The sequence below is a fragment of the Seriola dumerili genome, unplaced genomic scaffold (genome assembly GCF_002260705.1).
Source record: "Seriola dumerili isolate Sdu_G_001 unplaced genomic scaffold, Sdu_1.0 BDQW01000533.1, whole genome shotgun sequence".
Lineage (NCBI taxonomy): Eukaryota > Metazoa > Chordata > Actinopteri > Carangiformes > Carangidae > Seriola > Seriola dumerili.
Window position 1 is genome coordinate 614,680 of NW_019174788.1, and position 24,051 is coordinate 638,730.

Here is a 24,051-nt window from a genome sequence, read left to right on the forward strand (position 1 = left end):
AATGAGGAGGGCATCCACAGACACATGATGAGAAAACTAAACATTAATTTAGTGTTTATTTCTTTGCCTGTGATTGATAACATGGACTGAAAATGAAATAATTTGGGGATGGGGGGGGAATCACCAGTGACACACAACTTGTTTCCAACAGTTTTATATATAAAACAATATGCAATTGAGATCAGAAACATCAAAATACAAACTATTTTTTTTTAAATAAAATATACATACATTAAAAATTATTAGGTCTCTACAGATGCTCAGCGAAATACAATAAACTCTGTTCATTGACAGATCACAAACGTTGCTTTCAAACAAACTAATATCAGATAAGAACTGCCACTTTAAGTAATACTATATCGATACAAAGACCCACATAAGAATATAAGAAATAATTGCTGTTCAAATACTGGACTGTACATTTTTTAGTGTTCAGCTTCAGCATGAAGGACAAGAGGAAGAAGTCCTCCATCTAGGAGGAGCCTTGGATGAGGAAGTGCTGAAAGAACTCCTGAGTCTTCCTCTTTTCTGCAAGATCCTGCTTCGTAGGTGATCTCAGGAGCAAAGAGGCAAAAATGGTGGCTACACAGAAAGACAATAAATTATTCATATTGCATAGTATAACAAAGGGTTCCTTTTCTTAGGTCTTAATGTTGTACTATCTTTATTAGGAGTTTCATTTTTTGTATGTTTCAAGGTATGACAAGGTGATCTATTCAATATAATGAACAAAGGATTCTAGATGTTGCAATAATTCCTGTTCCAATAATTTATTCTGTATTTAAACTTTATTTACACAGGCCAGGTTGGGCGAGCATTTGCTCTTACAGAACCAGCACAGAACGAAAAGATTACTGAAAACAGACTAACAGACTTGGCTCTATTCCTTACTTTCTCTTCACTTACTCAACATGCTGACTGAAGCACAAAGCAACAGCTAATAATAACAAGTACACAAATGAAAGACACTTAAGAGCAACCTGCTTCCTTTTCTTACCCAAGATGTTGATATCTAATCGATTGCTAGCAGAATTCTTCAACAGCTCACGGAGGAAGGCAGCTAAATAGTTGAACACATTTTGATGGCACTGAGGTAGCATGGAAATAACCTGCAGGCAAAATGTTAATGTTACATCAAAAAAGCAAGAGATTGGCTTTTATAATTTAACAAATCTTGGAATAGATTGATCATGATTAACTGCTGGCTGCCTCACTCACTTTCTCACACTGACTGGCATTGGAACAGCTTTCTAGGCACTGCTGGTAAAAGGAGTAGGCAACCACAGGTTCTGGGAGGGCATCAAGGAAGAGGAGCAAGGCCTCTGCCACTGAGTGGTTACTTCCCGCTGCAGGTCAATAGAGTTAAAGACATAATCCTGGGGAGCTGGATGTGATAATTCCTACAGTGTTCATCCACTAAAAAGCCTCCAAGTTTAAAGTCAACTCTGTGACCTCCATCATTGATTCATTTCAAACCCAGTGTACTAGGGTACAATGCCAAAACAACAAATAATATCTTTGGACTACGCGCTGTTACTTTTTCTAATTTTCAATGAAATTAAATAATATTTTTTCCACTAAAGGTTATGATGGGAATTGTTTTCAAGGATACGAAGAGAATCTGGCATGCCAGTGTCAAGGCAATCCCTTATTTCTGCAAATTCACTCCGGAGCCCTGGTTGCTGAAATATGTCTTCCTGCAAATAGAAGACAACGCATATTGAATCTTTCATTTCCCAAAGAGAGCAGTAATTTCAAGCAGTTAAATTACAAACAGGTTCACTTGGGCTGAAGAAAATGTTCTTATGTTTTGAGGCGTAGTGGAGCTGCAATGAACTTTTGATTTAATAAAAATTCCCATGTTTAAACTACCTGAATCAAGTCCTTTATAAATCAAGATTAATTCCCCTCACCAAATCAATGCAGAGGGTCTACAAAGCTACTTGGCTGGCAGGCACAAATACTGAGTCATACCATTGTCTTTGTAGCCTCAAGAAAAATGAGAAACTTTTTTGCTTAATTCCTGTCATGTAGCAACTTTCACTTATTTGTCCTTATAGGAAAGGCTCATAAACTTGGCAGGTGGTCAGGAGTTACATAACTCACTTTAAGAATATGAACCTGCCAACAAGAAAACTGCCAAACATTAACTAAATAGGATTATAGTGTTTTTTTTATTTTATTACGGCACCAAAACATTAGCATCACCATCAGATTCTCTGACCTGTTTTATTGCATTACGGAACAAGTGATCCACCATCATCCAGAGTTCTTTAGGAATGTCTAGAGGCTTTTCAGTGTTTGCTGCATTCTCATCTCCAGACATCTCCGCCTGATGTTGAGCACACACAGAGCAAAGAGAAGAAATTTAGTGAAAATGGACAAGACTGTGTTTAATAGCAAATCTGCAAAGTTATAAAAGAAATATGCTGTAGCCTGTAAGACAACCTTGAATGCGGAAGAGGTATTTTAAGGATGCTGTCCCTGCTCTTCATTTGTGAGCACTAACCAGTTTATGAAGAGTCTCTTGCGGCATGTCCTGGATGGGCTCCCTCAGGTGACACAATGAATAGATGGAGGTGCCATAGCAGCTGGGCAGGTAGTTTCCTGTCACAGAGATGAAATAGTCCTTGCCGCGCTCCAAGTGGAGCACCAGGATGTCTTCGATCTGTTGCTTGCCAGAGTTAAGTTCAGGTGCTGTCGAGCGGTTTACAAAAACCTCGAGCTCAATGTCCACAGAAGCACCTAGATGTTGGGGACAGATGCACATAGGGATGACTCAACTGACTCACAAATTATAATAAATTTGAGGATTTATAAATCAACAAGACATCCATAATCTGCAAAGAAATTTCATCGTGCAAGACAAAAGCCAATTCAAGTGTCAATGAAAATCTCTCATTCTAAGCAATTTAACTTCAGCTTATGGTGTACTTAACAATTTGTAAAATCTAAAGGCAGGACTTTGATGCTTTATTAAGATGAAATCTGTGGCTCCTGGATGAAACTGTGACCATGCTACTCACCCTGAGCAATGAAGCCTTTGGGGGGGTTGGCTGTGAGCCAGGGCTTGCAGTATGTGGGCTCGTTTGGCTTCTGGATAAACTCAAACTGACATGGGACCTGGCCATCATTAAAGAGGCTCAATGTCTCTGCTTGGTGCTGCATGAACTTCACATCCTTAAAGTGGAACTGGAAGAAGAGGAAAGGATGCATGACAAGATGAAAAAAAAAATCTTCTCTATGGCATGTAATTGTATCCTTTAATTATCTGCATCAGGCCCAGGGCCCAAGATCAATATACAGCTCCATTAGTGGTGGTTTACTTAGTGAATTCATCAACGCAACATAATGAGATGGCAATGTAATGTACAATGATCCCATTACAATATAACAGGACTGAAAGTGACAGGAAAATTTACCTCACGCTCGGACAAGGATACAGACGGAATACACTCATTCTCCATTTTGTCAATATTGCGTACAATCTCTTCAAAGGTCTTCTTATAAGCCTCAGCATTTAGTCTCTTGATCTAAATGAATATATAGGAGGAAGTCAGAGGTAAGGAAACAATAAAGCATACACATGTATTATATAACTAATAAATAATACTGCAGTGACCCAGTCTTTAAAAAAAAAAAAAAAAAAAAGACGTGAGCAGACAAAGTCAAATCTTCATGTACTTTTCACTGACTTCTCATCGTAGTCCCATTCATTTTCAAACTTTCATGCAGGTATCTAACCAAAATAAACCAAATGAAAAAGAAAAAAAATTAAAGATGAAGTCTGTTAAAAATGCTGATGCACTTACCCCAGTGACAAGCAGGGAACTGACTGGTTTGTGGTCACTGGTCTTCAGAGCCATGTGACTCTGATAATGTTCTTGCACTACATTTTTCCCTCTCCACAGGATACGGTCACACCACGCAGGAACGCGACATTTCTCACTGAATGCAGAAGTAATAACAAATGTTTATTCTCAAGTATGTTTGTTATGTCTTTTATTATACAAAGTATTAAAGGCAAATTGCATCTCTATTTCAGTGTATTTGTACATATTTTACAAAAGTTAATGATATGATCCCTGAAGGGAAATTCTCTTATCAGTAGGTGTGACAGCAGAAAATACCACACAACACGTCACCTGTGATCTAGGGCCACAGTAACTGTGAGGCATGTTTATTAATAATGTTAATTAACAGCGCAAAAACCTGGCCAGCTTTACTGATTTGCTCCACCAAAGCAAATTAAATTTGTTGTAGTTTTCTAATTGAATTTAAGAATCCCATTCACATGCTTACCAGGTAAAACAGGTTTAAAAAAAAAAAAAGGTTTAAACACTGCTACAGAGCAGAGTCCAAATAATGAATGAACATGTCCCCTTTGCGTTATATATGCATTTACGTCACAGTATCGGTTTCCCTCCCTGAACTCCACATTTCTCTCATAATGCTACTGTGGTATACTCTCATGGCTATCTTTTTGTGAATACTTCAAGAAAACATCTGATTAGCAAAGTTGTTTTAACTTAGCAGAATAGCAGAACATACATATATATATATATATATATATATATATATATAGATACACACACAAAGGTGTTTCCCCATTCAAAGGCCGGCCACTTTGTAAATGGGGAGATGTTTGTTTGTTTGTATCCTAGAAAGCTTCCATAAAGCAATAAACAATGGAGGACAAAGATGGAAGTATCTAAACAGTGAAACATTTCTGGGATGAACTGAATTGCTATGCGTGTTGCAAAAAAAATGTGGTAGTTTCATTATTGGAGTACAAGACGCTTCTTTCTACATTTATGCTTATTTCAATTATGAGTGTAATTGAATCACCAAAGAATGATTTCCTGACTGAATATGTTCCTTTCTGCTATTCACAGTCAGGCCTTTATATGAGATTACCTCGTATCCCACTTGTCAGAGCCGGTGTCATATTTGTAGGTGGGCTGGAAATCAATCTCACCCTCCACAAAGCCAACAAACACAGCCTTCTCGTCAATCTGCCTCTTGAGCTGAGGACCATATGCAGAAGGTAAGTATCACCACTTCGTAACCACGAACCATGAATAAAGACTATTTAAATAGTGAGAAGGGGGACCATTCTTGATACTACCTGATCATAACTGTGCAGTGTTTCAAAGTCCTTCTTGCTGATTAGCTCCTTCACATTGTCAACGTCAAGGTCACTGATTCTGTAGTTGAGATCTCCAATCCATAAAACCACACTAATGAAGGAAGCACAGAGAAAACAGAGGAACAGACAATGAATGAGAATTTGAAACACACAGCAACTACAACTATAACACACTAATCCTGAATGTAAAATGGCTGGATTGAAGAAAGCTTTGCAGGATTTTATTTTAGTTAGGATAGCTAAGTGTTTTCATTGGTGTAATGGTATAATACCAATACCAATAGTTCATAAATCCATTTGAATCGCACTGTGACTCTTCTCTATATATGTGTGTGTGTGTGTGTGTGTGTGTGTGTGTGTGTGTGTGTGTGTATTTATATATATATTAATGGTTCGTACTCGTGCTTCATGATAATGAGAGGAGGCTGGGTGGGATCAAGCTGTCGAAATTGTAGACGGCTGCAAATATCCTTGTAGTCTTGATTACGTCTCTCATATTCTTCAATGTGGGCAGCTAGGTGAGAATTGACCACACAGATATCAGAGTTGTGGAAGCGAAAACGGATTGCCACAGCCCCCTTGTTTCCCTGTGAATCAGTGAGAGATTGAAAGAGGAGAGAGAAATTCAGTCAGAATAATGTAACAAGTGCTGGCAAAAAGATTCAGAAGAAAAAAAAAAGTTGATTTAGATTATATGCAGTTATATGTGCACCTCTGCTTGACAGTAATCCAATATTATGCAAAGACATTGACACTTGAAATGTCTCAGTTGGTTCTTGGTTCAGAACATAAATCAGTCTCTCATTAAAGGAAAGGAAAGGACTGAGTCCTCAGTGGTCACCAGCCAGCCATCTGCTCCAAACTGCAGGGGCTGCTAGGTATGTATAGCTCTATAGGAGACAAGAATAACTTGTTCTGCAACAGTGACGAATAAGATTGGAGTTGCTGGATGTAGTGCTCAATAGATGAATAAGCTCTGTAGCGAACAATCCAAAGGAGGAACCAGAAAGGGTTAGAGGTACAACACTGGTTTGGCTTGTTTTGCATTTTTCTGTGTATTTCACAGTTTGTGTTGCATTCATTTACTGGTGGCAGTCCATCTGAATTTTCAGCATCATAGCAGTAACGTTCAGCATAATATCACCTTATTTAGTGCTATTTGCCTGCAGTTTTTATTTCAATGAAACAACACTGTCATGTTTTTCTGCTTTCTGCTTGTGTTTGTAATGTAATATCTTAACATGATACCAGTAAACCTACATGAACCAGTGTATGAAAGAATAAGTCCTGCAGAATCAGTCCTTACCATCCTTCCCATTATGCCAGTGCCCACAGTCTCAGCCTCCACATCAGAGATGAACTCTGCATGCTCCTTCTTCACATAGAAGAGCAGCATGATGCCCACCAGACGCACCAACTTCACCTTTAGCAGAGGACAAATAAACAACACATCGGTTTATACAGTAAATGGGAAGATCACAACATCTCACAAAATAATGTAGCATGCCAATTTGCTGAATATTTTGTTTAGGGGTGAAACAGAGACTGAACAGCGACACTGCCAACCACCGCTGAAGATGAAGATGGTTGGGTTTCATTCTGTTACAAATTTAAACTCATTTTTCATTTCGCAATTAACACCATAATTAAAAGTTCGGGCAAGCTGTCTATTTTGTAAATGTTACACATTACAACTATTTCATTCTCTTCCAACTGTGTGTGACTATTTTGGTCCTATCATGATCGACTGATCACACCCATGTTAAAATATAATATAATAACCCTGAGATTGCACATCCCCGCGGACACATTTCAGTCAGCAGCATGCTATAGACTCAAAGGGGCTTTAATGCAGATTTTTGCTGCTTATATCAGCATCATAATTGTTTTTCAACTGCAACAATGTGGAACAATAACAATATGTACAGTTGAATACGAATAGTTGCACCCACTGTCTTATCTAAAGGAAAACAAAGGGAGAAAAGAACATCCAAGAATTATGAAGTAGATGTGCGTGGGAGAAATCAAAATAGTTCGATAAGCCTCGCTGTCAGTCCTACAAGAACATTTATTTTTCAGGTTGCTGAGCTGTAAAGTGCCAGTTACAGAGCAGCCAAGTTTGCTGTAGTCAGAGCACTCACACTAGATGAGGAAATGACATGTCATTATACTAGCTCCGTGACATCCTGTAAGCCCAAAGATGACTAAAAGAAAGCAGCCAAGCCAAGAAAAAAGGAACCTAATAATCTAAAGTCAGCACACAGAAAAAGCAAGTAGATGAAAGTGAATAAGGAGAAGAGGAAAAGACCAAAAAGTAAGGCCTGACTAAGCTCATCAAACTTCCAGTGATATAATCCATGTAATGTGATGGTAGAGTGTTATGTAGACTATAAGTACGCTGGCCATAGAAAGAAAGTGCACAAGGTTCCTCACATTTAACTGTTAAATAAACATTTCAAACACAATCAGTTTCGTGAAAATATACTTCATATATTTAAGTGTAGCGATGAATCTGCTATTAGCTTCCATGTTAAAAAAAAAAAGCTCACCGTGTGAAGACAGAATACAGTGGACTGGACAATAAAATTCACAGGTCCAGAAAAAAGGTTTCCTTACTAAGGCATACTTGGCATCTGGATGCAAGGCCTTGGACACAGCCTTTGTCCACTCCAGCTCTTTGGGGGTGTCATTGAAGAAGAAAGCCTCTTTGCTGAGGTCGAGCTCCTGGAAACTACAAGGGAGGACAAACTTCTGGTAAAAACTTCTTGTTTGATTCACACTTTTTCCACTCTTTGACACCAAAGTAGTAAAGTGAAACGTAGGCAGGATTAGTGGACACACAGTGCTGAATCTGTGGGTGGGCATGTTCTCCTACTTAAAACAGGATCAATGGTTGCATACATCTGTCAGAGGTTTGAGCAGTATATGTCTGTCTGTGTAATGGGATTAAGTGGAGAATTGCACAGCTATTCTCCAGCAGGGGGAATCTGACTTACCCCACGCAGTACATGTCAGGAGGGTCGGGAGTGCAGCTCAGCCAAGGACTGAGGCTCTCCTTTGGTGTCTGTCCATTCACATTGTACGTGCCAAGGAAAAAGCTAACACAGAATGAGGAGAGATGAGGAGAGGAATAAAGAGTTACAGTGTGTTTGAACAATTGCTGACTAGCAAAATCTGTGTCTTTTCTGTGATTTCCAGTTTACATCTGGGAGACTAAAATAGTGAAACAATGACCTCAATATATATGAAGCCGATGCCTTGCTGTTTTACTGCAGCACTCTCTCACTCATGTCCTGAAATTTCATTTTCTGAAGGTTGAAAGAGGACAGCTGCTCTTTTTAAGCGATGTTCCTCTTCATTTGCACTCACACACTGTTACACCTAGGAGTTGTATACAGGGCAAAGAGCTAGCAGCGAATAAAACAGTCTTATCTGCTGACCATGCCTTGCTGTAGGGCACTTCAATTGTGAGAGATGGTGAGAGGGCCCTGCCCTTATGATTTACATCCCCAATGAGATTTATTCTGCAGGTCCAGATTGAAACCGGCTTCCGTCCATTCAATAGCCACCGCCCCCTCTGACCTTCAGGCAGCTGCCGCTCTGCTCATGCACAGGAACAGCACAGCTCTTTACTTTGTGCTGACAGCCATCACACCATACAACAGAGTGCCCCAATGGCCTCCACCTCAGCTGCCTAGAAAGATTCTGAAGCTGTCTTTATACAAAAAAAAAAACTTAGACTGCTGCTTTTTTCTTAATCGGCACATCAGCATGGCTATTCAGTACATTCTCAGTCTGTAGTGTAATATGACATGAAAGCAGACAATTCACGTGTCCCAACACTATTTAACCTTTTCTGTATATCTGCTTTTTCTGGTACAGGCAACAATTTATAGACCAATCAGCAGACCCAACAAGTAGGTCATTTGCAAATGTATGTTCAAAATATTCATTAGGTTTTTGACTAAACAAATTCTGCACAGGCTTTTGTATATCTTTGTCTTTATTTGTATATCTTATAAAACCTATTTATTTCTTCTCAGGGTTATACAGGGACAGGAGATTTCCCAGCATGCTTGGAGCAAAAGGTAAGGAAACACCTCAGGGCGGTTGTGAGTCAGTCACATGACTAACACAACACACATTCAGTCTCACACCTCACAGACAGTTCCCAATTAACCTAAGCTCCATTGCTGGTCTGTGGGAGACAAGCACAGCTCCCAAGGGGAAGCCTGTGGCAACACACAAACTCCACACAGAAAGGAGCAGGGCTTAGACTGTAACATAGGAACTTCTTGACATATACTGTATATATAGAGAGAGCTACCAACAGGAGGCAGTGTGGTTAATAACTAAAACTATGATGCCGAAATCAGCAAAACAAAAGAAAAAAATAACCTTAATAAAAGTTTCAAGGACATTAATACCCCCAATCAATAAGAAATGAGATGCAGAGCAAAAACATAAGCTACAGTATGTTAACCTACTAGGTTGGTGCATTTCTAGACAGCCCCTGAGAAAGTGGTGCTTATTTTAGCAAACAGCTAAGTACAGAGAAATACAAACCCACAGATGTTGACTCATTCTTTTTACATAACATTTCTAGGATCCAAACTGCACTTGCAGTTAGTGTGCTCACACTGTTTCAGCGCAAACCGTCTTCACATCAAATCTTAAGCTATTTCAGTACAGCTTGACCCAACTGTATACGATTGAAAATCTAGACAACAAAATTAAAATATAAATAAAGAAATAAATGGATAAATAAATAACTTGACATGCCTCCTATATTCACAGTTTTAGAATATTAGAATATGTTTCAGGCTGAGAAAAATGATGAGTGAAGGATCATATCACACTTCTATAGATTCAATAGTGTATAAAGCACCTATAGCCCCAGCCAAGTATCAGGGGAAATTAAAAATTGATATCAAGGAAGCATTGATTTGCTACGTTGATACTGATGTGATATTGAAATATATTAAGATCACCTAGATCTACCTCTATTGCCCAGGCATGTACACAATGTACATTTACAAATGTACACAGCAATGCAGACACAATAAGAAGTTGAGAGTTACATACCTGAAGTTCTCCAGGTAAGTGTAAATGTCCTCATTCTTCAGGAGCTCACACTTGATAAGGTTGTCACGCAGGTTGAACTGCGGCATGGCCAGTATCTGAGCTTTGTTAGACGGGGTGTGGCTGGACGAGCGCACCAGGTCATTCCGGTCGTCTCGACTTGAGATGCCCTGACTGCACACCAGGAGAGAGAGAAAATAACAGTTGGGTGTTGGGATGAGTGGAGACAGACCAAGATAGAAACCAGATCATTTTGTCATGCTGGTGTGATTTCATAGGGGACAAGTATCAGGATGATCATAAACTGCATGTTTGGTCTGAGTTGTTTAGATTTTTTTATTCAGCTACCAATGTCTGGTTGCCGCTTGGCATCCAGGATACGCTCTGACCTAGTTGCATCTAGTAATACCTCTCCTAAAAGCTAGATATAAAATTATAGCATAGCAGAGACATTACACTCTACTCCAGACTAACAGTGTAATATACAGTAGATCATAAACCCAGGCTTTGTGGTGAAACTTTATTTCCATGTTGTCAATATGGAATGAGACTGAGGGGAGAGGAAGAAATGTAATATGCCTGGGCCCTGTAATCTTCCAGGAATATACAGTAACGAAACCCCACCTTAGAATATACAAGTAGGCATTCATTCCAAGAGCGGCAGCAGTGGCTTACAGGTTAAACAACTGAACTGCACAAATTTGCATTTTAGACCTTAACAACTTTAAATAAATTAAACACTCATCATCAACCTGCTGCCAGGCACGCAGACAGTACCTGTTGTAAACCTGGTGGAAAGAAGTACTTAAATAACAGTAATTCTGCTTTTTATTCTTTTAAACTTCAAAATAATTTTTCCTGATGAAGCAATATTTAGTTTGTGGATAAGTTAAACATGGTCTATACTGTAAGACATCACTAAGCTGAAGGAAGAAATGTCTGTCGGACACATTATTCTGAAATGGTTATAGTCATGATGGCATGTTGGTCGTAACAGTAACCGTTGAGTTACAAAAGCAGGCCATTCAAGTGAAGCAAATTTGATCTCACACTTTCCTGCATTTGAAATACCATTAAGTGAATTTCTTAACTTGGTGCAAGTTTGCAGTATAGGGTGCTATTGTCATGGCTCCCTTGTTTGATAAATTTCTTAGTCCCTTGAGGACTCGGGTGGTGAAGGCTGATTAAAAAAAAAAATCCCTGGATATTTTACAACATTGCTGTGTGTTTGCAGTGCATCAGTCAGGCATTGCTGACTAAACAGTAAATGTTTTAGGTTTTACTCAGATTAGTCTTCAAAATGGTTACTTTAATACTTTTACTTGAGTAATATTAAAAGGTACCCCTATGGAGTTTTGGTAGCACTATCGAGCAATGCATTTGTGAACAGGTCCCTGCTGTGTTTGTTCATAAATACACGGGTGATGCGATACACGTTCTTGCCAATGGTTTCCCACTTTTCCAGTGATCTACAGGTGGTGGTAATCCACCAAGAAATGACAGAACTTCCACTTTAGCAGCAGAATATTCTAGCTTCAATAAAAAGGCTTTACCTCTCCGGGCTAGAACACACTTTGGACTTCTGTGTGCCACTGTTGGAACCTTTCTCCCCTTCTAAACTTCCCTTTTTGTCGGATGATTTCTCTGTTTGGAAAGAGCAGGAGAGAAAAGGAGGATTAATAAAAAAGTCTGTTTAGTTTAATTGTTTACAATGATAAAGCACAGAGCATAAAGGGAAACCGTGGCATTATAGCACAGCTCTCCACAATGCCTGAAAAACACCTGCACTTTTTTAATGAAAAATTAACATTTTGTTTGTAGGTTGTCAGTTAAAACTTAATGTCACTGTGTCCTGCCAGCTACTGGGAGTCCTTCCAATTGACATTATCTTAAAATCTGCCCTTAGTATTGACAGCCTAGCTCAACTCTAATGAGGAAGTACCTAGCCCTGAGCAAACCCATATTTCAGTCTTTTAATAACTAATATGGATAATAAATTAAAGCTAATTATGACAGAGAATAAAACAAAAACGCACAGTAACACACAAGTCAATCATAAAAGTGCCAAATCAGGGCTCAGTTGTTGTGGTCAATCGAATGAGGCTGTCTTTTGCAGTTGGTTACAGTTACTGCATCCCAAGTAGCTGGCTTTAATAGGCGAGTGTGAAGTATGAGACAGCATGGCCCCTGTCTTCTGCAGCTTGGCAGGGAACACAGCTGGCTCCTCTGAAAGGGAAAGCCAGGTTCTTTGAGCAGGAAATTAAACTCTACAAAGTTATGGCAGGCTACATTAAGAGTGCACCTGACCAACAGCACTACTTTAGTACCCAAAAGGTACAAAACATTCTAGTGTTTGTGTTATTCTGATGTGTTTGTGTGCAACACAATAATCCCATGGCATCCCATCCACATTACCTTACTGGGCGGGGATATCAACAGTGCTAGTAGAATAGAATAGAAATAGAATAGAAAGCCTTTATTGTCATTGTATTCAAAATACAATGAAATTAGGAGTGCTACTCCTGGTTGATGCATGTAAGTTAAAAAGAACACATTGCACACAATAGAACACATGCACACAACATATCACACAGTTAAAAAAAACAACCCAGCGTAAAAACAAATAAACAATAAATCTATAACTACTAACTACTGTGCCAAACTACTATAACATTATACAACCACTTTCAAAACAAGGTCACTGAAGGGAATAAAGCAGATAGGTAATAAAACCCCAAATTAAAGTCAAAGCAAGTCTGATCTAAACGGACAAAGCTTGGCTAATCCAAACAGCATAATTTTCAAAAGGTATGATTTTTCTTATAGCTGTGTCTAACCCAGCACTAAACTGTGAGTGAAACAGCTTTTATCAGTGTTTCCACAGCTGGAGGTCAACATTATTAGCTGCACTAACAAAGGAAATTTCTCATCACTCTGACTTTACTAAGAAAACAAGTTGTGACCTGTGTACCAAATTCTGAGAGAAAGCAAATGTGTCATACACTATTTGAATGAAACAAGAATCAAAAAAAGATTAGGCTAGATAAGATGAACTATAAGCACCATTTTAAAAAAAATCCCCATGAGGATCTATTGACGTTTTAATTCAAAATCAGTGATGCTGATGTTTGTGTGAACAGGAAAAGATGGCCCTTTGTGTGACAGAGAAAACTTCCAGCAAACTGTGAAATGACTTTAGAAGAGTTTACTTTAGAAATGCTACAGTTAAGAAGGTGAAAATCTCATTATGAACACAAAGAAAAAGCACGTCACTGTGAAATTGACTCAAGAGTTTTCTGAGTTAGCATATGAAAAAAAAAAATAAAAACGGAAACCATGAGTATTAATAGCCCTAACCTCTAAACTTCAAGGGCTGAAATGATAAACCATAACCCATTGGAGATGAGTTCTTTCCTATTTAACAGTTTGCATCAATAACCTTATAATATGGCAAATTTACAGTGTTGGTTCTAAGCTTTGAACACCAGGTGGATCAAAGGTGATATACAACATAAGATCATACAAGATTTCTTAAGTTTTCCCAGTGAACTTAACTGTATCTGGAAAATGCAGAACAGTAATGAAACACTATAAAGTGTATAATACTGAGATTCTTGTCATAAAAATAGAGTGAACTTGCAAAACACGAATTAAAACAAAATCTGCAGCTTGATTTAAATGCACAAAGTAGTTTTAATCACAAAAACCAAACAAATTTCTTTTGCAACTATTTTGATAACTGAATAAACATTTAAGACAATATTTATGCAAAAAAAAGCATTCTCTGCTTCCAACTACAAAAACTGCTGCTTTTCTTTGACTTTGGTGATAATAACCTTGATATATTAAGATTTTGAGCTTCTGCTGAGACAAAACAAGCAATTTAATGACATCACTGTGGACTTAAGGGACTTGTTAATTAATTGATTAATCAATGAAAATTATGAAATGAAAATAAAAATGATGAATTGATGAAAAATAATCATTGATTGCTGCCCTACATGCTACAATATGTCAGTCTTGCTGAAAAGTGCAGCAGATAGCTTTTTGGCATTGCTTTTTTTTTCCACATTAAAGCTGCCCACTAATGTTGAGAATTTCAATCTGCCAGAGTGAGGCCCTTAGTCCACTAGGGTCCTGTGTGTGAGTAGTTTAGTTATTACATTGCATGTTTTACATTCCTGCACATGCTTTAGTAATGAGCTTAACTAAACTTTCAACCCCTGAGGAGGGAGTTGCATGTCTGACTAGCTGCAATTAGCTGCAATACACCAATAGCTTTTTTATCTGCGGTTGATCGTAATTCTGCATAAATGCCAAGTTGTTCAGGTCTCAGACTCTTCCGTTTTAAAACCGTCACAGCTTTTTAACCACAACTGCACAAAGTTCAAAGTTGCACAACTTCCCTTCATGATCTTCAACCATAAATAGTTACCTGCAGAGGAACCAGTTTTGTGATTTCTCTAAATTCTCTATTGTAGATCTACAGTAAATTAAAAGAAACAACTCTTCTTGCCTTAAGACAACACTTGGATCGCACTGGCACTGAAGGAAAAGAGAAGGTCTTTCTCACAGGTGAAGGCAAAACAGACAGTCAGCACCTTTATCTCATAGAGAGGCGTCGCAGGAAAGTTTACAGACAACTGATTTGAAGCCAACCGGCAAAGTTAGCCAAGAGGATGAGGCGCAAGCGACAGAGGGTATTTGGAAACAGGCAATAGCCAAAGTAGCAGAACATAAACAGTGTCTCAATGTATGATACAATTCTGTGTCAGTGTAAAACGTTACTCCAACACCAACCACAACAGGTGACTCATTTTCTGTCATAGCGACCACTAACATGAATATTATTATTAAGCAGAGACCGACGTTAGCCTTAAACTGCGTTTCAACCGTCTAACTCTATGAGCTAACACTAAAGACAGCTTGATAATGTGGCAACAGAAGATAACATTGGTGATACTATTGCTAATCCTTATCATTACTCCGCCTAACGAAAGCTGGCCCTCTAGCAAATCCGGCTAAAGTTAGCCTCTTTGAAATAAGAACTACTACTACTCGCTAGCATTAGCTAGTAAGCTAGCTAGTTTGACGGGGCAGAATCAATGCCACGGATCTATGCGATGGAGTTTTCTTTTCGGCACCTCAATATAATCAACAAATGTAAGGAATATTTTTCATACCAGAGTCTCTCATCACCTTAGACATCTCCCTGCACCGCTCCCACGCATTCTGTGCAGAAGAGCAATGTCCAGTCTGTGTTAGACCTGCCCATGCTAGCGTTATTGTAGGAGGAGTTTACCTTCCGCTACTGCAGAGATAGGAAGCTGACAAAATAACCTGCAAACTACTATGCACAAAGGGCAACCGGGAAATTCTACCGCACATCACATTAGTATTGCATTGGGAATTAAGCTCATGCATTTCAAGAAGACAAATGAATTATGAAATAAGTCTGGCACTAAAAGTAAAAAAAAACATGACCTGCAGTGTCCCATAAAAAAACAATTAAACCACTTTGTAAGGGTCATATTCATGAAATATGTGGTGTAGTTTGCATATGAACATTCACTCACTTTATACAGTGTATGTTTTACAGCATGGCTCCCAGCATGCACGAACATAATGCGTGAAATCTGTATTTCAAATTACACAAACATTTATGTTTACATAATAAGCATGCAAATTGTACATTTGATGGCACAACCTTCAGAGATTAGACATGGATTCTTGTTGCTGTTTTTTATAAGGGAGCCTATTCTGTGCATACTATTTAATTTCTTAATAAATAGTTGGTACATTAATTTAAAAAAAAAAACCCTCCATTGTTGGGCCCTTATATATATATATATATTTGATTGTTAACTCCTTTTTCTGAACCAAGACCCCTAAGACCTGGCATCCAAATGTTCCACAGTCCAAGCTCAACACAAAAGAGGGGAGCCATGCTTTTGTTTAAGCTCAAAAAAAGGTACTGAGGGGAACAAACTCCCCCTCAGTACCAGATCAGCTTGGACATTTTAAAAAAGCTTTTAAGCTTTGTTTCTATTCTCCATGTTTGACCATTCTCTGAAATTGTTTTATGTTAAAGCATCTTATGTGCCCCTGTTAAGCACCTTATAAGGTGCATCAGAAGTAAAGTTTAATTGTTTACATACTTCATAATGTTAGTAGGTCTGCTAGGCCTATTACCCTGATATTGTGCATGCTGGCTCACTGTCATGGCGTACTGAGACATTTGAATGGAATGGAGCCATAATTAAAGTTATTAGTTGGTGTCTTTTCTGCTATGACATCTCAAACTGTCAGCCTGTTATGTGTAAATTTCTTACAGCTCATACACAGGCTGTGACGATTGCATTCAAAGGAAGTGACACTTGCAAAACTTGTAATTTTACGATGCAACCCTCTGATGTAGACTTTTATCTGTGTGAGGTTATCTACTGGCAGAAAAAGAACAAAAGCGCTGTAGAGATAAAGAACATTGTTGTTCTGTCAACCCACTGCATGAATGCTGGTCGACCGGTTCCAAATAAATGAAGCTTATTGGACGCAAATGCCAGCTGTGAACTTCTACAAACAGAAATTAGATGACAAACCTGTTTTCCGGTGCTGATTGAGTTTACTGAGTGTTGTGCTGAGGGGTGCAAGGGCCTGTTTGACAACTCCCTGGCCTTTAGTGGTTTTGTGGTACTTGTTGATCCACTGAAACTTGGGTACCTGTGTGGGAGACTTGCAAACATCTGAAGAAAGATAGACAGAGAGAGCAAGATAATTAAAGTAGGCTAAGTTAGGATAAACAACAGCAATTGTAAGATTCATGGTGTAAGAAAGAATCGACTCCACTAGTGTTAAAGAAATAGGAGCATTCTTAAGCAACATCTTTCTATTTCTTGCTCTTACACATGGATCTTGTCCATACAATGAACTGTTCTCCTAGTTTGTAAGACCACCTCCACACTTAGACTTCTTTAAATAGAAGGAATCTCACTTATACTTGCTTACCTTTATCATTTCTCACACTCTTCCTTTTAACAACAACTGGCACCAGGTCATCTAATCTTTCCATCACTGGTATCCCTCACCAGATTAAAAGCCTCTGTGGCTCATCTTACAAGTACCGCAAAAAAATTTAATGAAAACAACATAGTAGTCTCCGTAAATGCTCACGTGGGGCTTCCACTGTGAAAAATAGTGAGCCAGTGGCGAAAGTGACACATCCCTAACAAAGCAGACTGTCTGTCAACCCGACAGCTGGCCTCTTCCATCCAGATGAACAGGAGGCAAAAAGTAAAAAGCAGTTCAAGAGAAGTGATGACGAAGAAGTCCTTTTAAAACTGTTTTCATCTTGTCCTTTTGCTGGTTGTTAAAGAAACAAACTAGACACAGAGTACAACATTCAAGCTCCACCCCTTCTCTCTCTGTACCGATCCCTTTTACGTCATGCACACTAGTGACAGCCAGTTGAAGGGACAGCAACAATTTGTAGTTGTAAAATTGGTGTGAGCCAATCAACAGAATCTAACAAATGCATTTGGGTTTTTATTTCTGTTTTTTTTTTAAATTCATTTTTCAGTAATCTAATGTCAAAATGTAAGAATAAATTGTTTTTTTTTGTTTGTTCGTTTGAGACAATGTATCCTCAAGGCAACTGAAGACTGGCTGAGCTGGTTTCCTAGATACTTCACACATTGATTTTTCAAAGGCTGTGAGAACCTTGAATAAAAAGCAATGACTGCTGGGTGTTATGTAAGCGTGTCACCAATGTCTCTGAGGGCTGACCTACCACTCCAGGCCCTGTTGACCTCGCTGAGAAAGAGCCGCGAATGAGACCCAAAAGGAAGTCTGAGCTCTAATGCTTCTTCCTGGTAGCTCATTCTCACCCTGGTATCAGCCCCTAGAATCAGATGAAGAACACAGAAAAAAAAAAAAGTTATTTATTTATCTTTTTTGTTTTACTTTCTTATGTACTGCTGCTTAATATTAAAATATATGTAATAAGGGCAACTCACCCACAACTGCAAGTTCCTCTGGTGAGGAAACTACAAAAAGTGCAGCATGAGAAGTATGTCAGGGCATTTCAGAGAAGTTAGTGTCATACCATTATTCACAGGAAACAACTGTTATTTTGGTGCTCTGAACCTTACGGCCAGTCTACTTTTGATTATGTTAAACATATGAAAGCTGCTCACCCTCCACAACAGCAAAGTCAAGGGAGATGGGTATGATGTCCTCCAGTGACACATCATCAGCAGTAATGGCCATCCTTCGATGAGTATAAATAAAGAGTCTAAAAAACAGACATTTTAATGATGATTAAAATTAAAATATGTTATTATTATTTCTATTTTTAAATGACATTTGATTCATTTTAATCAAAATTCTGAATCAACTGTGTATTTCATCAAAGGGGAAAAGAGGACTGGACATTTACATACTGTATGGTTACTGTGTCAGACAATTTGATGCATCTCTGTGGTCATTTTCAAGGCCAATGTGTGGTGTTGCTATGGACTGCATAATGTTGTCAAACCCACTCCTTAATAAATTATATTGTGAGCCCGTGAATACGAGTATTTTGTTCAATAATGAACTTTGTGTTAAAACTCACCCATGTTCTTCTGAAGACTCAACCAATCCCAGCAATCTGCTCTCTGTAATATTATCAAAGAGGACATCACATTGGACAGCATGATTACAACTTGGTTAAGGGTATAGTGGGAATATGTTAATGACTTTCTTTAACACTTTGCCAGGAAATATCACCTTGCTCTCATTTCAACTATTTTTTTATTTAATTTTTTTTTGGCTACAATGGGAACAACACTGAAACTGTTTAATATTAATTGCACTATATTTCACAGGGAAATATTGGAGTTTTTACTCAACCTCTAATCTAATAGCTGTTTGTATTTTACATACAAACCATATAATTAGCTTACAAAATATGATACATTGATGTGGATGAAACTACATAAATGAAAAAATTTTTCCCAATGATACATATAAACTTTGACCTTAGCAACATTATAAATACTGGACTGGAGTATTCTTCTCCCAACACTGCCGAGAAGCAGCTAAGCTGGTGACACAGAGTTGCCATCTTGTGGAAGAAAGGTCTTACTACAAAAGTTGGACCATATCCTTAAGTAGTCACACCCGACAAAACCTGCTCTGCTTCTATTGCTGAGAACTATACGTCTTAAATGTTGTTTTGTTTTAAATCACAATATAAGTAACATAGTTATTTTTATTCAGAGAGATGTCGACCATGTAGCAGATCTTTAATCTTACAGGCCTCTCTGCGGACTCTGATATTCTTCAGCGGAGTCGTGTTAGTTAAACTTAGTTGGAGTCTGGTAATATTACATTTTAAACACTGATGATCCATAAACAAGCGCATGCGAGTCGCAAAGGATACTATGATGCAGTTTTCTTCCCTCTCCAAAGTTTCTTGGATTGCGACGGACTGATCCATGGTGAAGGCAGATTCCTTCTTGACAGTTTCTGCCCCACGCTTTTCTCGTTCAAAAATACCCGGAGGAATTTCGAGTAGCCTATTTATTTCTCTCTCAAGAGAAAGCCAAGTGAACAGCAGGAGGAGAGACGCTCGAGGAGCCCCCTGTAATCCGACATTATTCCCTTTCGATCCAGATGTTCCTCTCCCGTTCCTCCGCTGCTGGCCCAGCCCGGCCCGGTCTGCCACGCACTGATTCAGAATCGCTCTGTGCCCCCGGTGTGACGTCACATCTGGGCTGTCATCAACTCACTTTGGTTTGGATTAGGCCTCAGGGCAATGATCCAAAGAGGATTATGTCCTACAATAGGCCCGAATCCGTACGTTCACAAAGTTATATCAAAGCTTTCCATGAGTATTGATGAGCCATCAGGTCAATAGGCCTAAAACGGTCTTTTGTTAGAGGGGAAACCCACCATTAATACATTTATTCAACGTAAAATAATTGGGCTGTGTTGGATTTATATGTCAGATTTGTTGTTCAGTACTTCCCAGTTGTATATTTTCATTTTATGTATTTTATTTCATTTTTTAAAATCATTTTGAATATCATTTTTTAATAAATATTTTGAGGCTGAAATTGATATTTGGGATTTTAAAAAAATCTGATAACAATAAATCAGCCAGTAGGCCTATTTAAAAAAACAAACAAATAATAAACATAAAATAATATTTTTTCAGTTTCTTATTACTACTCGTTGGCAGACATATACAATCTGCAATAAGTTAATATCAATTGGTTATTGTACAGGAGTTCAGCTGCCATGCAGGCAGACATTTACTGTTAAAGGGACAGAATATCCAATTTTCTGCATTCCTCTTGGCCTAAACCTTGCTTTTATAGCAGTTGTATTTGGCCATGGGATTTGTTCACATCAGCTGTCTGGTAGTGGTGGAAGAGTCAAATCATTTACCTAATTAAAAGTAGAAATACAACAACGTTTAAATATGCCTACTCAGTTATAGGCTAACTATAAGTCCTGCATTAATTTTCATACTTGAGTAAAAGTAGAGAAAGTAAAAGTACCGATTCTACAAAAAAATATGTGACTGATGATCATATGGCCATATGTGACATTATTAGACTGTTTATTCTTTATAACCATAATAGACTAACTGTACCTCTAGCTATCAAAGTGGAGTAAAAAGTACAATAATCCCCAGTGAACTGTAGCAAATAGATAAAAAAAATAGATAGATAGATAGATAGATAGATAGATAGATAGATAGATAGATAGATAGATAGATAGATAGATAGATAGATAGATAGATAGATAGATACATCAAAATTTTACTTTACTTGAGTAAAGGTAGCCATAGAAATTCTTAGAAAAATGTGAGGAATCACTTAATTAAAGCTTAAGGTTAAAGAAAAGTGGGCTACACCAAAATAGGCTGGACCTCATACACTATAATAAAAATAATCCTATTAGTATTATTGTGGGCCTTTTACAACTATGAGACCTGAGATATGCCATCACCTTTCACCCCACTCTATGGCAAAGATTGGCCTAAACAAATTAGGAGTCATCAAGCATATTTTATTAGATTTATTTCTTTAGGCACTATCATCATATTTTACAGGACACAAAACTAGAATAAACTGACACCATTCTGATTTCATTTAACATGTACATGACACCTTATACCAAAAATATAATTTGTAAACCATAAAGATATATAATTCACAATTCACAAAAATATTAGACAAAAAGTAGACAAAGTACAGAATCACACATTTTAATATGATTAAATCTACAGAGATGCTTCAGCAAACGTTTGTGTTTCATAAAGTGCATATAGAGTCATAGCTGCGTTACTCTCACAATGGTTTAAAGAGATGATAATCTAGGGGGAGGTTTTGGTAATAAAACATTTATCCACGTTAACAGATGTTGTTGTGTTGAGGCTCACTCACCCATCCAGAATTAAAATTTGTCTACAGTCTGTTGAAAGTGGGAAGGCACAAACAAAAACTGCTGTTGGCCTTTTTTAAGAAGACAGCACCTGAATTCAATCACAGTTATGGGTAAGGTCATGGCTAAAACAAATTACAAGGTGTTTAACAAATTCAATATCATTTCTTAAACCTTCACTGAGAATAAAGTTTGGTTTGGTTTATTTTGTCAATTATGAAGACAAGAAACTTGCATTTTCTGAATTCCTGAAGTTGATGTATTTTTTAATCTAGAAATACTGTTCAAAGCCACTTTTCATTGGTCTTGAAACAGAGATAAAATGTAATTGGGAAGCTTTAATTAAACAAGAAATAATATCAACATTGTAGCTGAAGCTTTACATAATTCCATACATATATACATTACCACCACATATGAATATCACTGAGATAAATGAGTGTAAATTAAGTAGTGTTAACCTCTGCACAGCTAAGCTTTATTACCGGAGGGAGTGGAAGTTACACAAATCTCTGGTTACCTAATGACCCACACAGCAACTGAGCGAGCTCATACTCAACCAATCACAGCATTAAAGTGATGGCAAGAAGGCAAAGTAAGCAAGCAACCAATTCTGTGTGAATATAAGGACCTCTTGTGGCGAAAGAGGGGACATTCAACCGTAGGCAAGACGTCACAGTGGCGTTGCAGCACTCTAGATAACATGGAGGTTTTGTATCAGCCTCGCATGAGGTTTGGCCTGAACAGTTACCGATGCAACCTGCTGTCCATTTCAACATGGAGTCTTTGGTCTCCTTTTTAAGCTGCAAAGGCAATAGTTGAGTGAGAAAGAACAGTGGAGGACCTATGAGAGGTTAAAAGTCTATTCATGAGACTGAGATATTCAAATGTTGCTTAAAACCCTCTGGAGTCTGTCTATTCATCTGTGAATTCACTGAGAACTTTCATTTATAGTGACATAACTTGGGGAGAGTTTAAACAAAGACAAAAATGAATGCACTGAAAGTCATCAAATATTAATCAATATGAAGCTGGACTCCAGGGGGTTAAACATTTTAATGAATCTTACATTTAGGAATTCAGTATGTAGTCTTGCTAGAATTGTATTATATCAACATTTATGTGTTGGTGACACTTGTGTTAAGATGTTGAATTTGGAGAATCTTGTTGTTATTTTTTGCAGTTCTTACCTGACAGTGTTGCTCAGAGGACTTGCATATTTGGAGCGCTGCATCTTTAAAAGCTGTGTAGCAAGTTGCGCCAACACATACACCTTGATGACATTTGTTTTCCTTAAAAGAAAAGAAAAAAAAACAACATAGGAGAGAGGATGGTACTAATCCAACACCAGACCTGGCTTCCAGTGTTTGACCAACTGTTTAAAAAAAAAAAAAAAATCTTGTTTTATACGCTATTAAAATTTTAAATAATTTTCAGGCAGTTAAACACTGGGAATAGTTTAAAAGTAAACATTATATACAAATATTCATATCCATATTACCACAGCAGCACACGCTCACACATGCAGCCTTTTGTCCTTACATTGTTTGCTGGACTGGTGGCAGTCGTTGTACTGACTGGTGTGGTTGTTGTTGTCGTTGCTGTTGTTGTTGTTCTTGCTGAGGTGGTTGCACTTACTAAAATCACGCAAAGAAAAGAGTGAAAATATTTTTTAAAAATTGCAAACTTCAGACTAAAGGAGCTTGCTTGTAAACATGCAGTCACAACTCATAAGATGAAATAGAACATAACCATTTGTAAGGACAGTATGAGGATGATATAACAGAGTCATGAAACAGGAAGATGTGAGATGTGAAAGATGCGTCTGTTTACCTGTGGTTGTTGTCATCATCATCGATTCAAAAGTGGTATTGAGGCAGCCAGTAGAATTGCAGCAGGCCACAGCGCAGTCTATCTGAGTGTTGTTGACGCACTTATCAGCACAAGGGGTGCTGCAGCTAGCATTGTAGGACATGTCCACCTGCCTTATCAGCTGATACAATGCAGAATCAGACAATAGTAGACATGTTTTAATTTGCTTTGCCTTTTCTTTTTTCTATAAATATCACTGACCATCATAATAACATCTAACGTATTGACTTACCACTCCATCTTTTGAATGCTCAGTTGCTTCTTTGGATTACTAACACAGTTAATTTGCCGTACATTTTAGGACACTTTATCATAATTTCTCAAGGCCATAATGCATCACATACTTTAGTTAGATGGTTCAAAGGGTTTTTGTCAGTGTCATTTGCCTCCCTACCTGACAGTAGGCACTAGCAGCACATTTGGTGGCACTCTGATTGGTGTACATTGTGTAGCAGTCTGAATAGTTACAGACGAATGAGGGGCAGTAAATCTGTGTTTGAGAGAGAAGATGGGTA

At 38.0% G+C, this 24,051-nt stretch overlaps 2 protein-coding genes across 4 annotated transcripts; both read right to left on the reverse strand.

The window, feature by feature from the left end:
* Window positions 1–107: 107 nt before the first annotated feature.
* Window positions 108–19,918, reverse strand: inpp5b (inositol polyphosphate-5-phosphatase B). Of its 3 annotated transcripts, XM_022764313.1 has the most exons (23): window positions 19,654–19,918; window positions 18,843–18,923; window positions 18,424–18,521; window positions 18,244–18,273; window positions 18,018–18,128; window positions 16,831–16,974; window positions 11,785–11,875; window positions 10,235–10,405; window positions 8,146–8,247; window positions 7,766–7,880; window positions 6,456–6,572; window positions 5,549–5,736; window positions 5,129–5,240; window positions 4,918–5,027; window positions 3,813–3,948; window positions 3,423–3,533; window positions 3,027–3,192; window positions 2,510–2,745; window positions 2,225–2,332; window positions 1,613–1,697; window positions 1,219–1,346; window positions 998–1,109; window positions 108–582 (listed from the first exon to the last, which is right to left on the reverse strand). In XM_022764313.1, exons 1-23 carry the CDS (start codon window positions 19,707–19,709, stop codon window positions 473–475), a joined length of 2,718 nt encoding a protein of 905 aa, XP_022620034.1. In that variant the 5' UTR covers window positions 19,710–19,918; the 3' UTR covers window positions 108–472. The 3 variants fall into 3 exon arrangements, with proteins under 3 accessions (XP_022620034.1, XP_022620032.1, XP_022620033.1); XM_022764311.1 differs by lacking the exons at window positions 18,018–18,128; window positions 18,244–18,273; window positions 18,424–18,521; window positions 18,843–18,923; window positions 19,654–19,918 and adding an exon at window positions 17,237–17,516 and having other exon boundaries at window positions 116–582; XM_022764312.1 differs by lacking the exons at window positions 16,831–16,974; window positions 18,018–18,128; window positions 18,244–18,273; ... (1 more) ...; window positions 18,843–18,923; window positions 19,654–19,918 and adding an exon at window positions 15,415–15,497 and having other exon boundaries at window positions 120–582.
* Window positions 19,919–21,324: 1,406 nt separating this feature from the next.
* On the reverse strand, window positions 21,325–24,000 carry LOC111235814 (integumentary mucin C.1-like). Its single transcript, XM_022764375.1, has 5 exons — window positions 23,931–24,000; window positions 23,498–23,657; window positions 23,207–23,301; window positions 22,855–22,956; window positions 21,325–22,467 (listed from the first exon to the last, which is right to left on the reverse strand). Exons 1-5 carry the CDS (start codon window positions 23,979–23,981, stop codon window positions 22,228–22,230), a joined length of 648 nt encoding a protein of 215 aa, XP_022620096.1. The 5' UTR covers window positions 23,982–24,000; the 3' UTR covers window positions 21,325–22,227.
* Window positions 24,001–24,051: the final 51 nt, after the last annotated feature.